This window comes from Camelus dromedarius, chromosome Y, assembly GCF_036321535.1.
Source record: "Camelus dromedarius isolate mCamDro1 chromosome Y, mCamDro1.pat, whole genome shotgun sequence".
Classification (NCBI taxonomy): Eukaryota; Metazoa; Chordata; class Mammalia; order Artiodactyla; family Camelidae; genus Camelus; species Camelus dromedarius.
Genome location: NC_087473.1, coordinates 17,835,108 through 17,851,369, shown reverse-complemented (window position 1 = coordinate 17,851,369; position 16,262 = coordinate 17,835,108). Strand labels below are relative to the sequence as shown.

Genomic DNA, 16,262 nt, shown 5'->3' with positions numbered 1-16,262 from the left:
CTTAAGTTTCTCTTAAAACTAATCTCAAATGAAAACAGCGGATGGCCAGAAAAGCTCCTCCCTGCCAAGCAGGACATCCTAGGAGGACGTCTATGTGGCCAAGGTCTTAGGATTAACAGCCCTTGGTTCATTATGGGTCAGGCCAATGGACGGATGTTATTAAGAGGGGCACGCACACAGGCTCTCTCCACCAACTGGCACACCGCCCACTCAGCTTCTCCAGGAGGAGGACTAGAAAGACTGCCAGGATGAAGACTCTGCTCCTGAGGCTTGTGCTCGGTGTGCTTTGTGCCGCCCAGGCATGTGCATCTGAGAAGCATCACTCAGAGGGGCCAGGGACAGGCTCGTCTGGGAGGAGGCCTTGGGGTGGGTGTGTGTGCCTCTCACTCTTGTTTACAAGGGCGATCAGGTTTTATATCCTTAGTCCGTGTACGTACGGGGGGCTCAAACAACCCTTCTGTCTTTCAGCTGTTTGTATTTTTTCAACTTATTTGTCTGGAGGTGAGGAAATCTAATATGTCACAATGACAGGGATGAGTTTCCAGGGCCTTTAATGGCACTGTTTCAGCTACTTGAAAAAACTGAGTTCCGTGCCTTGCATTTGAAAATGAACCATTATTTCATTTCACATCATTCTGCAAGGAAGGGAGTAGAAACCCACTTTGCTCAGTAAGATTGGGTTTATTTTTCTTCTAATGTAAAGGAATGACTACACGCAGTGCTGGTGAGGGAACAGAAAAGAGGCTGATTTTCCTTATGGTACGTTTCCTTTTCAGATTACAGGGGAATGGCACACCATTTACACAGCGTCCGATAATGTGCAGAAGATACAGGAAAATGGCTCACTAAGGGGTTACAGCCACAGGACTGAATGTAGTAACAGCTGCAAAACACTCTCCATTACTTACTATATCAAGTGGAATTTGCCAAAATGTAAAACAACCAAACTATTGACTCCTAACATGGGATCCAGTCCCAAATTTGCAGCGAAACACCTGGAGTATGTTCAAGAATTTGAGTCAGTGAACTCTGTCTATAGATGGGTGTTCCTCGCCTGGTGTGGTGTCCTGGGTGGTCACCATGAAACCCCAACTATCTGCGTGTAGCCCTTCTCTCAGGGGGCATACTGGTGGAACAGCTCTGCTTTCGTCACATCATTAATGACACATGTGAAGGCAGTAACGAGAGATTCTGGGCCTGAGCACCTGAAAGTTCTGACAATCCTAACCTTAAGATCTGTGTTTGAATTCTTCAGACTTTTTGCACATATGGGAAAGAGATTAAGTTTCTTTTAAGGCACACTTCAGTGTGAGAGGTCACACACACACAAGATTATCCCACCTGAGATTTTCAGCAGTAAGTTTCCATCAAAAGTGAATACTTTAACCCAGTCAGTCAACATTTATAGAATGCTTACCCTATGGGAGGCACTGTGTAAGTATGGGAATAAAAAAATCACATAAAAATGTCTCACCTTACAGTTAAAAAGTTAAGCAGGGTCCCAGACATCCATGTTAAAAAGAATAACAAAACAGTAACAAAAAATAATTAATGATGGAGGTCATCCTGAAGTGTAGATAACTGAACAACTATGCTGGTCATGGGAGTGGGAAATGATCCTCATGGTGGGGCGGCGGTGGGGATGGCATTTATTCACTGAACACCAAGTGAAAATTTAAACCAAGAATCAGAGAGAGACAAGGAGGGCTGCAGAGACGCACAGATGGAGTAAAGCTCACTGAGTTCCAGGGATGCTGGACTTGCAGGACGTTCACACACTATGTGTACGAAGTGGACTGCAGAACACCAAACCGGAAAGGAAAACTCAAGACATTGTTCCGGAGAATTTCCTATGTCAAAAATACTAACTTTATATTTATGAGCATGGATGTAGGTTTTAAAATAAGGGCATCATAAAATTCACTTTCTAAGCATCCTGCCTCCAGGAACTCAGAGGTAGAGATGACATTCAGGAAATGACTGTGAGGAATTTTAGCCGCGGAAGCAGCAGATGTGGGGATGAGTGAAATCAACACTTTAAGCAAAACTGAGACTACAAATAGTCTGTTTTTCAAAACTGAATGCTGAACTTTCAACTTGTCCATCTGTAGACATGGTGATGCCATTAGACCAAAGTAGAGAAGAACATATAAGGTGGAAGAAAATCAAGGGCTAAAAATAATAATAGTAAATGTGGATGTGAGCTAGAAGTTGGGGATGTGGACAATGGATCTGTAAACACCAGATCTGGGCATGGCTTGGAAATATCTGTATTTACGTCTATTTCTACATCTGTGTCTATCTCTGTCTCTATGTCCATGACTGTCCAACTCTATTTGAATCTTCTTGCTAAGTAAGTGTAACCTGAGTTCATGGGAGTTGAAGAATTAGCCTGGGGAGAAGGAGGACTTCAGAGTCCAGAGGAGTACCATCACTTATGGTAGAGGGACAGACATGCTGTGTGGAACGGAGGAAGAGGACACGGTGGGGTTGTCTACATCAAAGGAACAGGGAGGCAGTCCTGGCCATGGGGGGAGGTTCTGTCCTGCCTCCCTAGGAAATAAATATGAGGCTGTGACCGGAGCCACATTTCGGGCTTCCACAGTTAAGAGGTGGGGGCTACTGGAGTCTCACAGGGGGATACCAGGAAGACACCCTGCACAAATGACAGTAGTGCTGAGGGTGAGAAACCCTGTAAGAGAGCAAAGTAAAAAAGCACCGAACTGTGTGGCAAAATTAAAAACACCTGTAATTTTCAGACATTAAAAAGAACACTGTCACTTTAGAGCATTGGGGAATGGATGGGGAATAAGGAAGGTTTCGTCTGTTTGTTTTTAAGGATTAACGGGACATGCCAAGAACACACAGCAGTGGGAACAAGAACAGGAAAAGAGATGTACGTAACGGATCGTGAGTACAGGACCTTTTGGATGGGTGCATCTTCCCAAACCCTGGAACAAGTTCACACGCGTGGACTGAGCTCCAAGACATCTAGCTGCCTGGATCTGAGAACAATTCCTTCTACTAATTACACGGGCCACCTTGGAAAAGATACTTAATTTTCCAAGCATGAATTTTGTCATACCATGTCAGGGTGAGGTCCAAGTCTGGAACGTTGCTATTGACAGTATCTGAGAGGAAGCCCCAGAAAGCTGATTTCATGGGGAAGTGTTTAAACCTACATAAGTGTATGCCAACACTTTCAATACTGTATCTATGTTTTATTTGACCAACATGATCCAATTGGCTTGAACTAAAAAAATTCTTTAAATATTAAGAGCCCTTTATTAAAGTGTTTAGGAAGTATCATCTGATTAAATCCCAAAGATAAGTATGAGCATTGTTAAAATAAGAGCAAAAATTTCAAATTCTTATATATATATGTATATATATATACACACACACACATACACACACACACACATATATAAAATTCAAACTGCATATATAATTTGAAAGCAATGGGGGCATTGGGATGGACTTGCCTCTGTAACGTAAAATAACTGTGAATAATTCTCAAATATCAATACTGAACTACTAAGTGACTGAGTACGTGTGTCCAGCATTTTCCGGTAGCCTCATTAATACGTCTCCTACTACCTATTGTACTAGGAAATAAGTTTTGATTAAGTATTAACTTTTAATATTTTAATTTAAGTAAGTTTATAGAATTACTTTTTAATAATGGCTGTACTTGAGAGTTTAGCCACAAAACGCCTGAAGATTTCACAGTCGGCGCCAGCGTGCTGGTGTGAGAGGGCCGGAGCCCACCGCCGAGCACACACCCACCAGCACCGCAGCAGGCACCCTGGCTGGCGTTAACAAACCGGCGGTAGATCTTTCCCAACTTAAGAAGTGGGGGTGGTGTACAGAGATTCCCTACCTCACTAACTCTCTTAACCGGTTCCAGCACATTACTAAGAACGTTAGTGAGACAGATGAGTATGGAAGGAAGTGCTGACAACAGTATGTTAAAAATAAGACATGTCCAGCTGAAAACGAAACAAGCTAATCATACTGAGTTTTGGATTATTTCTTTTGATCACAGTTTCAGGTAAAAATTATTTCCAACTGATTCATGTATCAAAGAACATGTTGGTAATCTACGCTGAAAACATTGATGGGGACGAGACCACACATCTGACGGAAGTCACGGGTATGTATCCGTAGCTTACTCTATGCAAACTACACAAGTTAATATTATGTATATTTTTATACTATGGGGAGAAGTAGGTATATAGGTTATTTTTCATGAAGACACTGGTGGAGAAATGTTTCTACACATGAGAATTCAGACTCCATGTTGGCTGAGTCAGAGATGCTGAAAGGTCTTCTGCTGGAAAATGAAGAAATGTAACCACTGTGAGAGTCTATCACATGGTTTTTTAAACCATTAGATGCACTAATCCTGGAGATCTCGTAAATACTCTAGGGTAGTCCCTGGAGTTTATTGCCAAATATCACACATTTGAGGAGCCGGGTCCTGTCACCGCAGTGAACCAGGATCTAAAACTTAAATCCAGCGACTCAGCTGTTTCCAGCAATGATTGCCTTCACCTCAACCACAAATGCATTATTGGGTCACAATTATTAAAACAGTGCCTGGGACTTGAGCCCATGGCCCTGAAGATAACCACAAGATCACACTGTCTCCCTCAAATGCAGTGGTCTCAGGCAAGGCAGTCTTTCTGACCCCTGACCAACTCCACACGGCCTTTAGTACATCCATGTTAACCTTTCTGATGTTACCTCCACGTGTGGGGTGGACGGGGGTTGACCCTTGACTTTGACAAGAACAAAGATTGAGTTCTTCTCCCCCAATGGCATATGTGATGGGGCTGGTGTGCTTGGTGGCAAGTTCAGGTCTTTCCTGTCCCATTCATTTGATTAGGGTTCAAAATAGCAGGGAGTAGACTACAGAATACAGACAAAGTGGAAAGGAACAGTTAGAGGCAGCAGGAATTCTGAATGCAGGCCCAGCGGTGACCTCCCAGTGGTGTCCGACTGGGGACTCCTCAGCTCCCAGGATGGGTAGGTTTTAATTTTCTCAGTCGTTCTAAGAAAGCAATAAAAAGTTAATGACTTGGACTCTACCACGTGGTCCCATCTGAAGACCTGATCTGCACATACGTTCAGGCACCTCCCTTGAGAATTACGTGCTGAGCAGCATCAATGTGCCGGGGAAGCGTGATGCTAAGGCTCACCAGACAGACACGTGATGACCCAGGTCACACTGTGTAAGTTTCAAATGGTTCTAATGGACACCTCTTCTGCCTTCTTTGCTATGAAATCCAGCAAAAGGACGTGACCTCAATGAAGCAGAATATAAGAAGTTCGAAGAGCTGCCTAAGGACAAGGGTGTTCTGACGGAAAACACAGAGCACGTCATCTCAACAGGTGAGGTCCCAGAGTACGGCGTGCACCTGGTATCAAAACGCACCCCTTGGGTTCTGGATTCAGATTTCCTATTCACACAAGTGTCTTTTATAAAGGCCGCGGTGAATTAATCCTTAGAAACACTGAGGCACTCCAATGATCCTTTCTCCCCGCATTCAATCTCATTCACAGACAACTGTCCTCAGAACTAAGACCGTCCGTTGGGTGAGTAGAAACACGGTAGGTACACCTCCTTGCCTGTTTGGTAGGTTAAGACTTTTTTGTTCTTGGGGTTACTGCTTTAAGAAGAGAATAATGAAACAGTGCAACCTGCAAGGGGGCAAAGGCTAGGACTTAAGGTAAGTGTGTGGGCTTAAAGGTCCACACACACAAAAATAACCAAAAAAAATGCACACACAATGATCTAGCCTACACAGTGGGATCCCCAAGGACAGAGAGAAGGAATTTTGTGAAGCACTGAACTATGAAATATGATTAACCCTGGTGGGTCCCAGTCTGAATGAATGATGAAGATGCCAGAGCATCTTCTATAATTATAAGACTTACAACGATGTAAGTGGCACGGACTTACATGGTATATAATTTTCTATGTCTTGTAGCCGTTTGTGTCCTGTGGAATAGTTCTACCCAACCCCCCATGTGCTGACGGAGTTCTGAGAAATGAGCCCTGTAGGGGAATTAGTCCACCGTTTCCCCCAGCAATCCCTTTTTTCACTCATGCTCTTGTCAATATCACATTCTTCATGTCAGCTCAACTACATTTTTAATTGTCTGTCATGCTTGAAGAAGATAATGACATGAGAATATTAACAGCATCACTAACGCGTCTGAATCAGCAACATGAAGATAGAACAGCGTTTTCCTTCCGATCATAGTATCTTCTCCTTTCCTAGGAAGTCACGAACTGGGATTCACAGCTTTCCTTCTAATTCATCTCCTATGCCCTTGGTGCTGTTACTGGATTTCTCAAGTGTTCAGTAAATTACTATACAGATGTACATGCGTGTGCCTGAAGGGAAGGTACCGTATTTGCCATGCACAGAGATACCTGCATGCACTTAGGCAGAACGCTGAGTATACACTGAGCTAGGAGGTCATTCTGTTTAGGACTCATAGCACGCATCCTGAAGTGTCTTGGTGAGAAGACAAGATAAATCACAGATGGTACTTTTATCATGCAGTATAAATTTCCCACCAGATGTCACTTAAGGGAAGGGACTGGATAGTCAGACTATTTCAGAAAAAAAGAACCTGTGCTTTCCTCACCGGTGCCAGGAAAAAAAAAAAAATCTCAATTATTACGCTGAGCAGCATGAAGGCACCGTTGGGGCTGGTGGCAGGGATTTAGCAGGACGCAGTAGAATATGACCAACACTGAAATTCAGAGGGAGCTCCTCCTGATAGAGACACCACGTCTCATGCTGACAGCTCTTCCCTGAAAAGAAAGACCTCCTTTATCCTTAGCGGGTGATTATTAGTTATCACAAGATGAGCAAGTCACCAAAAAATCTGGTAAGAGGCTAAGTCCCAGGAAGGAAACCAGAGTCAGAGACAACACGGAGAACTTGGACGTGTAAACGCAGGAGGCCTCAATGCTGCGGACAGTCCCTCTGTGAGGAGAGGGCCACACCGTGATACCCACGCGAAGTAAGGGCCCCTCCTCGGGCAGACAGAATTCCCAGTTATCTGCTAGCTTCACGTGTAGGAGATCTTCACTTGCTTAACCAATAACCCACCACTGGGCTGGACTCAATGAGCAGCTTCAGGTGACAAAAACCCAAAGGTGGGTACAGGACTGCTGGGAGGATCGGATAGGGAACGGGGAACATTCTCCTCCAGCAACAATAACAACAGAGAACTGAAATCACAGAAATTATGAAATTATCAAACCCAACCATTTTGGAATTTTGGAAATAAAGGTATGCAACAAATATAACAAACACTGACTCAAGAAAAAGTACTGAATATTGATTTAAAAAGAAGCAGCAGCACGGGGCCTGCGGTGTTTCACTCGGGGCTGCCCCGTCCCGTCCCACCCCTCTGCGGACGGAGTGGGGTGACTTCTCTGTAGCTCTGCATCAAAGTCTCGCTCAGGGGCGTTTTCCGAATCAAGAGGAACTGACGGGGTGGCAAAGGATGGGAAAGTGATGGAACAGGGATTATCACGGCTATGCCACCCCACTGCTGCAGGGAGCGGGACAGAGACCAGGCAGACGTGCTCAAGGGAGATGTGAGAGATGAGAATGTCCTAGACAAGTGTGGAGCCCTCTGGCATGTCCCTGGGGTCTGGAAGGCTGTGCGCACACACAAGGCTGCAGCCGCGACAGGGAAGACAGAAGACGGTACTGGTTCCTCCACGCCCAGGGCTCCTGTAAACCGCACGGATTTCGAATGCATGCTACGACCCACAGGCAGGTCTCCTAGGGCAAGATGCTGGGGACTTGCTGACTCAGTGCACTTAAATGAAACCATCAGTGACTCGCTACTAACCTATGCTGACTCAGGGCTGACCCCCAGGAAGCCAGCGTGAAAAATAAAAACAAGAATTAAAAAAAAAGAAATACTGAACAGAGATTTTACTGGCCACACACTGAAGGGAAGACAGACTCTAATACTATTACAGGCAAGTCACTAGACAAAACAAAATTCTCTGAGCCCCTCATTCAAACAATAATAATAAAACAAGAAATACAAGCTACAGGGAGAATGAGGATTCTAACTTGTCACACTACAATGACCTAAATGTCCGTTTTTTCAACAACAACAAAAAAATCTATAAGATATGAAAAGAGGGAAGGATAAGCTTATAAATACAGGAGGAAAAAAAAAAAAAAGGAAAGGCCCCGATATTGGCCTTAGTAGAAAAATATTTAAATTCAGCTATTGTAAGTATGTTCAAGTAAGAAACAGATATTTAAATGATTAGTGTAAAATGACAGCGACACACTCGCTAAAATGGCTTTTGAGGAGGAGTTACGCTTCCTTTACAAAGAGAAATCCTAACTCTGGAGATGAAAATTACAAAATTAATGAAAACCATGAATAAGCTATAGATTTGGCCTGAATCAGTGAATGTGAAGCTAGGTCCATGGTTGTTTTTGATGCTAAAAAACAGTAAGGATAAAGTGAGGAAAAATGGACAGGGAGCTATAGAATTCCATGAAGAATTCTAACATACGGGAGTCACAGAAGGCAGAGAGAGAAAAAGCACAGATTTTAGGGGGAGGATGTAACTCAAGTGGTAGAGCACATGCTTAGCATGCGTGAGGCCCTCGGTTCAATCCCCAGCACCTCCTCTAAAAATAAAAAAAAAAAAATAAAGCTAATTACCTCCCCCCCCCCCAAATAAAAGCACAAATTTTATTTGAAAATGTATTGGCTGGACACTCCCCAAATTCAGTGGAAAAACAAACAGAAAGCTAACCTATACTTCCAAAAATTCAAGAAACTGCAGGTAGGACAAACGTAAGGACATTCCTATCTAGATACATCACAGGAAAACTGTCAGACGTCAGAGATAAAGGAGAAAGCTTGGCATCGGCAAGAGAAACATGATCCACCAAGTACAAGCAACTGCAAAATGATGAACAGCTTACTGTTCATCAGACGTGATGGTATAGCAAATGGTGGGAGGACACAGTCAGGGTGCTGAAAGAGGGGGAAACAGGCTTTCCGACAAAACCTCTCTGTCCAACAAACCTATGCTTCAAACCAGGAGGCAAAAGGCATGCATGCACAGGTGAAGACGTACAGACTTGATTACTAGCATACCTGCCTTAGAACATCCACTGAAACAAGTCTGCAGCTGAGAAGGACCACAGACGGTAACCTGAATGCTCGTTAAGAAATACAGACACAGAGACCATGCGTCAAAGCTCCTACATAGGTAAATACAAGAGAGGGTGTAAATATCTGTTATACAGATCTGTATCCAAGAGGAAATTAGGGTTATGCATTGAAATATGAAGCCCCTTAAATTTCTATGTTGAAGTCCTAACAGCCCAATACATCACAGTGTGGCCATCCTTGGAGATGGGGGAATTTTAAAGACGTGATTAAGGTAAAATGAGGCCATTGGATGGGTCCTAATCCATCTCAGTGATGTCCTTACATGAGAAGGAACTCTGGACAAAGGGACACCAGGGATTCATGAGGACAGAGGAAAGGCCATGTGAGGACGTGTTGACAAGGTCAAGCCGAGGAGAGAGGTCTCAGAAGAGATCAGCTTGTGGACTTAACAGCTTTTGGAACTGCGAGAAAATAAATGTCTGCTGTTTAAGTTGCCCAGTCTGTGGTATTTGTTACGGCAGCCCGAAGTGACTGATACAACTGCCTATGATCATCTCAGAAGCTAGAGCACCTGACAAAATCTAACCTATTGTAAGTATTACCAGGGAACTAGGAATTAAAAAAATGTATTATGTTCTGAACTTTATCTAGGCATAAAATCAAAATGTGCATGTGACATTTAAACTTAGTGGTAAAAGATTATGCTTTAATCCAAACAACAAGGACAAAATTAAGATACCTGATACTACTTCCAATCAACATTTTACTGGAGCTGCTAGCAATACCAAAATGGAGTGCGGAAAAAAAAAAGTTTCACAGTTTCAAAAGACATAAAATTCTCTGTGTTCACATACATGATAATTTATAAAGAACATCTTTAGATAATGTACAGAATAAACAGGAACAAGACAAGTGAGTTTAGTGAGTTTCCAGAGAACAAGCTAAACAAAAATTATATTTGATATATGTGTTACAGAACATTTGGAATGAGGGGGGTGTGAGAGTACAGCTCAGCGGTCATGTGTGTGCCTGGGATGCATGAGGTCCTGGGTTCAATCCCTAGTACCTTCATTAAAAAATAAAAATTAAAGAAAACATTATTTTAAAAAGAACATTTGCAATTGAACATTAAAACAAGTAGAAGAACATGAGATACTTAGGCTACAACTGGCAAAACGTAATATATGTATGCCAAAAGTAGAAATTATTCTTAAAATTAGTTTTTTAAAAACCCTACACTAATGAAGTGAATTATTAATATGCAGAAGGAAATCTAGATGTTCTTGGGTTTGGTGGTAAATTTTCAGATATTACATCAAAAGCATAATTTATAAAGGAAAAAAGATACACTGAACTTCATTAAATATTCAAAACGTCTGCTCTGCAAGAGGTGCTGTTAAGACAATGGAAAAAAAAACAGAAAACATTTTCAAAGCATGTATCAAATAAAGGAATTATACCTAAAATATACATAAAACAATCTAAGTTCAAGAATACAAAAACAAAAACTCAACTGAGAAGTCAGCAAAAGATCTGAAAAGACATATGCAAAGAAGATGCACTCTGGTTCAACAAGCACACAGAAGGAGGTTCAAGATCACATGTCATTAGGGGATTGCAAATTAAAACACGGACGGACCACCGTTCACCCGTCAGATTGGCTAAAATTGAAACAGTGGCCACACCCAGTGCTGGTGAGGATGTGGGGCAACAGGAACTCTCACGCACGCCTGGTGGGAATGCAGAATACAACGGCTACTTCACAAGACAGTTTGACAGTTTCTTACAATCAAATGAACATACCATTACCATGCAATCCAACAATTAATCATCCTTGGTATCTACCTAAAGAAACTGAAAATTTATGTCCACACAGTAACCCACACAGCAATGATTATAGCACCTTAATACATGACTGCCAAAGCTGGAAGCCATCAAGGTGTCATTTAGTAGATGAATGGGTGCATACAGGGTGGTCCATCCAGACGATGGAATATTAGTCACCGTTAAAAAGAAATGAGCTATCTAAAAAATAACAAAAAAAGAGGGAAGGGGAGGGGAGGGGAGGGGAGGGGAGGGGAGGGAAGGGAAGGGAAGGGAAGGGAAGGGAAGGGAAGGGAAGGGAAGGGAAGGGAAAGGAAGGGAAAGGAAGGGAAAGGAAGGGAAGGGAAGGGAAGGGAAGGGAAATGAGCTATCCAGTCATGAAAAGTCATGGTGGAACCTTGTGAAAGATACCCATCTAAAAGGCTGTGTACTGTGTGATTCCAACTCTATGACATTGGAATTGGAAAAGGCCAAGAGTTTAAAAAAAAAATCAGTCACTTCCAGGGGTTCAGGTGGAGGGAGTATTGCATAGGTGGGGCACAGAGGGCTGTTAGGGCAGAAAAGCTCTTCTGTTTGATGCTTTAATGTTGGATACCCTCCATGAAGCACTTCTGAACTCCCCAAACACCGTACAACACAAAGTGTGAATCCTAACGTAACCTGAGGGTGTTGGCTTTCCTGAGTGGATCAATATGGGATCATCAATTGTATGAGACACACAGCACTATTCAAGATGTTGGCGGAAGGGGAAACCGGTGTCGGGACGAGAGGGTGTACAGGAACTCGGCTGACCCTCTGATCAACTCCTCTGTAAACTTACAAGTGCGCTGCAAGTAATCACTTGGTTTTTTTCACAAAACAGTGGAACAACTCCTGAGCCACAAGATTACATTCAAGAATCTCTAAAAACACGATGCTGCATGAAGTAAGCCAGAAACAAGAGTACGTGACACATGAGTAGTTACGTGAAATTATAGGAAAAAGTCAATCAGATCGAGGGTGATATTAGATCAGGGTTTGTCTGGCTGGTACAGGGTTGGGGGCAGGAGGGACCACAATGCAAAACATGGAAATAGTTGGAGATACAGAGACTACCTTTGGAGATACAGAAACTTTCTGTAACTTCATTCCACGCTGCTTACATAAATGTAGGCGTGGGTCAGATTTTTATTTTACCTAATACTAAGGTTGAAGAAGAGGAAGTCAAAGATGACTCAGTAGCCCAGTAAATATTTTAAATGCTGAGAATGTAGATATCCAAGGTGGTGGCTAAGGCCCGAGTCAAATAGTATTTTTGTTTTCCAAGTTAATTTAAAAGGCTTACTCTTGCAATAGGGGATGATTAATTTTATATATTTTCTTACCTAGTTCTCATCCTTGAGAATTCAGTACAATGAACTTAAGTGTTAAATTTATAAAATTATATGGCAGAAATTCTGCTTACAGTGATGGGAGAATGGCTTGTATTAGACTCATTTTTCTGTCTATAACAAAAGTCAGAATTTTAAAACATATTTCTGAAGGCAGGCCACCAAACGGAAGCCTATGAGGCAACAAGACCCTTCTGTGAAGAGCGGGAAAAGCGATGAGACCCACATCTGCATCTGACCACCCCCCGAGGGCACTCCCTGACGGACAACACGGGGAAGGGTGCGCAGTTGTACGGGCTCGGGAAGGCCGAGGTGGACCGTCCACACGGACCACACACCTGCACGTCAGGGGCGACCCTCTGAAACAGAGGTGGTCACAGAAGGCTGAGCTCAAACGCCAGCACAGATCCCCTTGCAGTCCCGGCCGGACTGCTCATTGCATCCGTTCAGCGTGAGGCTCAAAGGACCAGACAGCCACTCCAGGAAGGCTGCAACTGCGGAGCAGAGATTTGATTCGTTTCCCAGGGCTGGCGAAACACACTGGGGAGCAAATGCAGATGGGGTCAGTGAAATAAAGCATCGTTCACAATAGTTTCAAAAGATGACTTACTTCAGGATAAGGGTGACAAGATGTGAGCCCTGTCCCTTACAAGTATATATACACACGTAAGTATGTGTATAGCTTTTGTTCTCTTTTGTCTGTTCCAGGCATCATATTACAGAAGTTATTTATAATTTATGCATCATATATAATTACAATTAATCATACCAGTACTAATTTTATTTATTTATTTTCTCAGCAGAGGGGAGGTAAGTAGGCTTATTTATTTGGTTTTTCAGTGAGGGCACTGGGGGTTGAACTCAGGACCCCATGCATGCTAAGCATGCACTCTACCACTTGAGCTGTACCCTCCTCCCCCTAGTTATAAATATTTAAATTAATATTAGCTATATAATTAAGAGTCAGTAATATATAAATATTATGTATATTATATATGTAAAGTTCTACAATTTCTGTAACATAATGCCTAGAATAAATGACAGAGAAGAAAAAGTGCAGAATCTGCATGACATCAGGATTTTTCCTGTATCTTCTGATGTCAAGAAAGTGTGATTCTGCCCACATGAGGCATTTAACGTAGTCAAAATCATAGACACAGGAAGGGAAAGGTGGCTGCGGGGGGTTAGGTAAGAGGGAGGTGGGCAGTTCCACAGCAGGAAGGGACTTCAGGAGACGCATGGCTGACAATGGTGGCACAGCACTGGGAACGTGCAGCACATTCTATGTCACGACTACTTTACCACAATTACAAAGCGGGGGTAAAAGGAAAACCAAGGGAAAAGGTGATAGGTGCCCAGAAAGAGAGACACAGACGGAAGGCAGAAAACAGTCTAGAAGTGGACCTGCACATGTGTCAACTTTTTCTAAACAAAAGTGATGAAGAAATTCAGTGGGAGAGGGAAATATTTCCAACAAGTGTTGCTGCAATGCTTCAAGGTCCATATGGAGAAAAATGAACTGTTTCAACCCCCACCTCAGACGATGTCTAAAAATCCATTCAAAATGATTTAAAATGTAAGCACTCACCATAAAAGGGGAAAAATTGCTGTATTATGCTTTTGCAAAATTAAATACTCTTCTCAAAAAAAGCTAAACAAGTGAATGACAGGCACATGGAAATGTCCTCAACATCATTAGGATAAGAGAATTCCAGTAGAGAAGCAAAATTGATGTCATTAGTGCACATCAGAAGAGCTACAATTTAAAGGAAATCACCGCCCCAAATGTTGGTGAGGATGTGTGTAAAATGGTACAAGTGCTTTGGAAAACTGTCAGCAGTCTTAACAAATATTTATAACTTCAATGAACCAGCAATTCTCCCAGATATGTACGTACCCAGGAAACATAAAAATGCACGCGTTCAATGCTGACAGCAGGTTTACTCCTAACAGACATAAACTAGAAATATGCCAGTCTTAGCCCAGCTGAAGGAAGGACATTCTTCATACTGCACACTTCCCACTTCACTGGAGGAACACTGGAGAAGCTCCCAGTCCAGAGACACGAGCCCACACGAAAACACGTTTGATCGTGACATCATAAAACAGCGTCCTTCCCAGACTGCATCATCACATCAGTACCTTCCCTTCCCCACACATCACAGAAACAGCGCTCCAGTGTCGTAACAGTGCACCACACATACACAACTTCATGACGCAGCGTCTCTTGGAGGAGAAGCAACAAAGGAAGCCCAAAGTCGAGAGACACAATGGACCATGAAGCGCTGGAATTTATAAATACCAAACACTAAATGTAGCATGACTACTACCAGATCATCGAAAGTCCTCACACACAACTCGTGTTGATTTTACAGCCTATTACACAACACAGGATATCAGGCTTTCAACCAAAACACCAGGATTTCAATCAAAAAAACACTACAGGGCATGTTGGAAGGCAAAACCAGCAGCGACAGTAACAATCCTAGTAATGATACGACCCGTGTTAAGGGAACATTACAAACACTTCCATGCTCACAGGTTTGGTAACTTACGTAAATTGGATCAATTTCATGACAGACACGAACTACCAAAACTTTTACACGATGGAATCTAAAACCTGAACGGGCCTATAACTCATGAAGGAATCAAATTAATAATACACTTTCAAGGCAAAACAAAGCAGCATGCCCCAACAGCTCCACTGGGGAATTCCGCTACACATTCCATGAATAAAAGCCAATTATCCATAAGCTTTTACGTAAAACAGAAGCAGAGAAATCACTTCCTAACTCATTTGCTGTGTCTAGCTTTATCCAAGTACAAATATTAGATCAAGAAATTATAAGAAAGGAAAACTACAGATCAGTATTTCTCATACACCCCCAGCACACTGCTTGCAAAAATTATATATGAGAACATATATGTATACGTGTGTTTATAGATTGACTGACTGATGCATCAGGACCAGAAGGGATGTACAGGTATGCAAGGGTTGTTAACATCCAAAATTCAGTCAAAGTAACCCAAAACACCAGCAGGCTGCAGAAGAAAAATCATATAATCCCATCATGAATGCAGAAAAAAGCATCTAAACAAATGTAAAAGTTGATGGAAAAATAACAGTACCTTATTCATAAGGGGAGGCTTTTCAACTTGACAGTAAACATCTATAAAAAGTCTACCTCTGGCATCATACTTAATAGTGACAAAGCGCACGATTTCAGCCTAAGATCAGAAACAGTGCAAAGATGTCCTATCAACATTCTGCTAGAAGTCTTACCTGGGGCCATAAAATGCAGGAAGGGAAATGCTGACAGTTTGAAAAGACAGAAATAAAACCATCTTTCTGTGCAGATGACATTGCTGTTTATGTAGAAAATCCCAGAGAATCAACAAACTATTTCTAGAACTAAGAAATGACTCCAGCCAGGTTCTAGATGACAAAATCAAAGTACGAAAAATAAACAGCTCACCCAAATGCCAGCAATGAACAACTGCAATTTGAAACACAAAAAAAATTACAGTATCAGATAAACGTAAATATTTAGGTATAAATTAATAAAGTACACATAGGATGTCTATCTGGAAATCCAGACATGTGATTTAAGAAACAAAAAAATACAAATGCAGAGATATTTGCTGTCCACGGGTCCACAGGCGCGATGTGAGTCACTAAGGTCTGAGATGATACATTTGCCCTGAGGGCAAATCTCCCTAGGAGACACGTGGAGTTAGGATTCTAGGAGAGGGTGTCTGGCAAACGTCCCACACAGGACAGGGTCGCTGGAGGAGACTGGTAAACGTCTTTCCCACCGCTGATCAGCCAGCCAAGGACGAGTGAGGAAGGGATGGTGATTCAGAATCTGACACCGACATTTA

General features: G+C 42.5%; 1 protein-coding gene across 1 annotated transcript in view; it reads left to right on the top strand.

Moving 5' to 3' along the window:
• The first annotated feature begins 248 nt into the window (after window positions 1–248).
• The window catches only part of LOC105091673 (allergen Bos d 2-like), a 44,834-nt gene continuing 28,820 nt past the window's right edge, over window positions 249–16,262 (top strand). Inside the window, exons 1-4 of the mRNA XM_064483540.1 lie at window positions 249–299; window positions 777–933; window positions 4,049–4,156; window positions 5,296–5,426. Coding sequence (XP_064339610.1) covers window positions 249–299; window positions 777–933; window positions 4,049–4,156; window positions 5,296–5,426 — 447 coding nt within the window. The remainder of the gene's footprint in view (window positions 300–776; window positions 934–4,048; window positions 4,157–5,295; window positions 5,427–16,262) is intronic.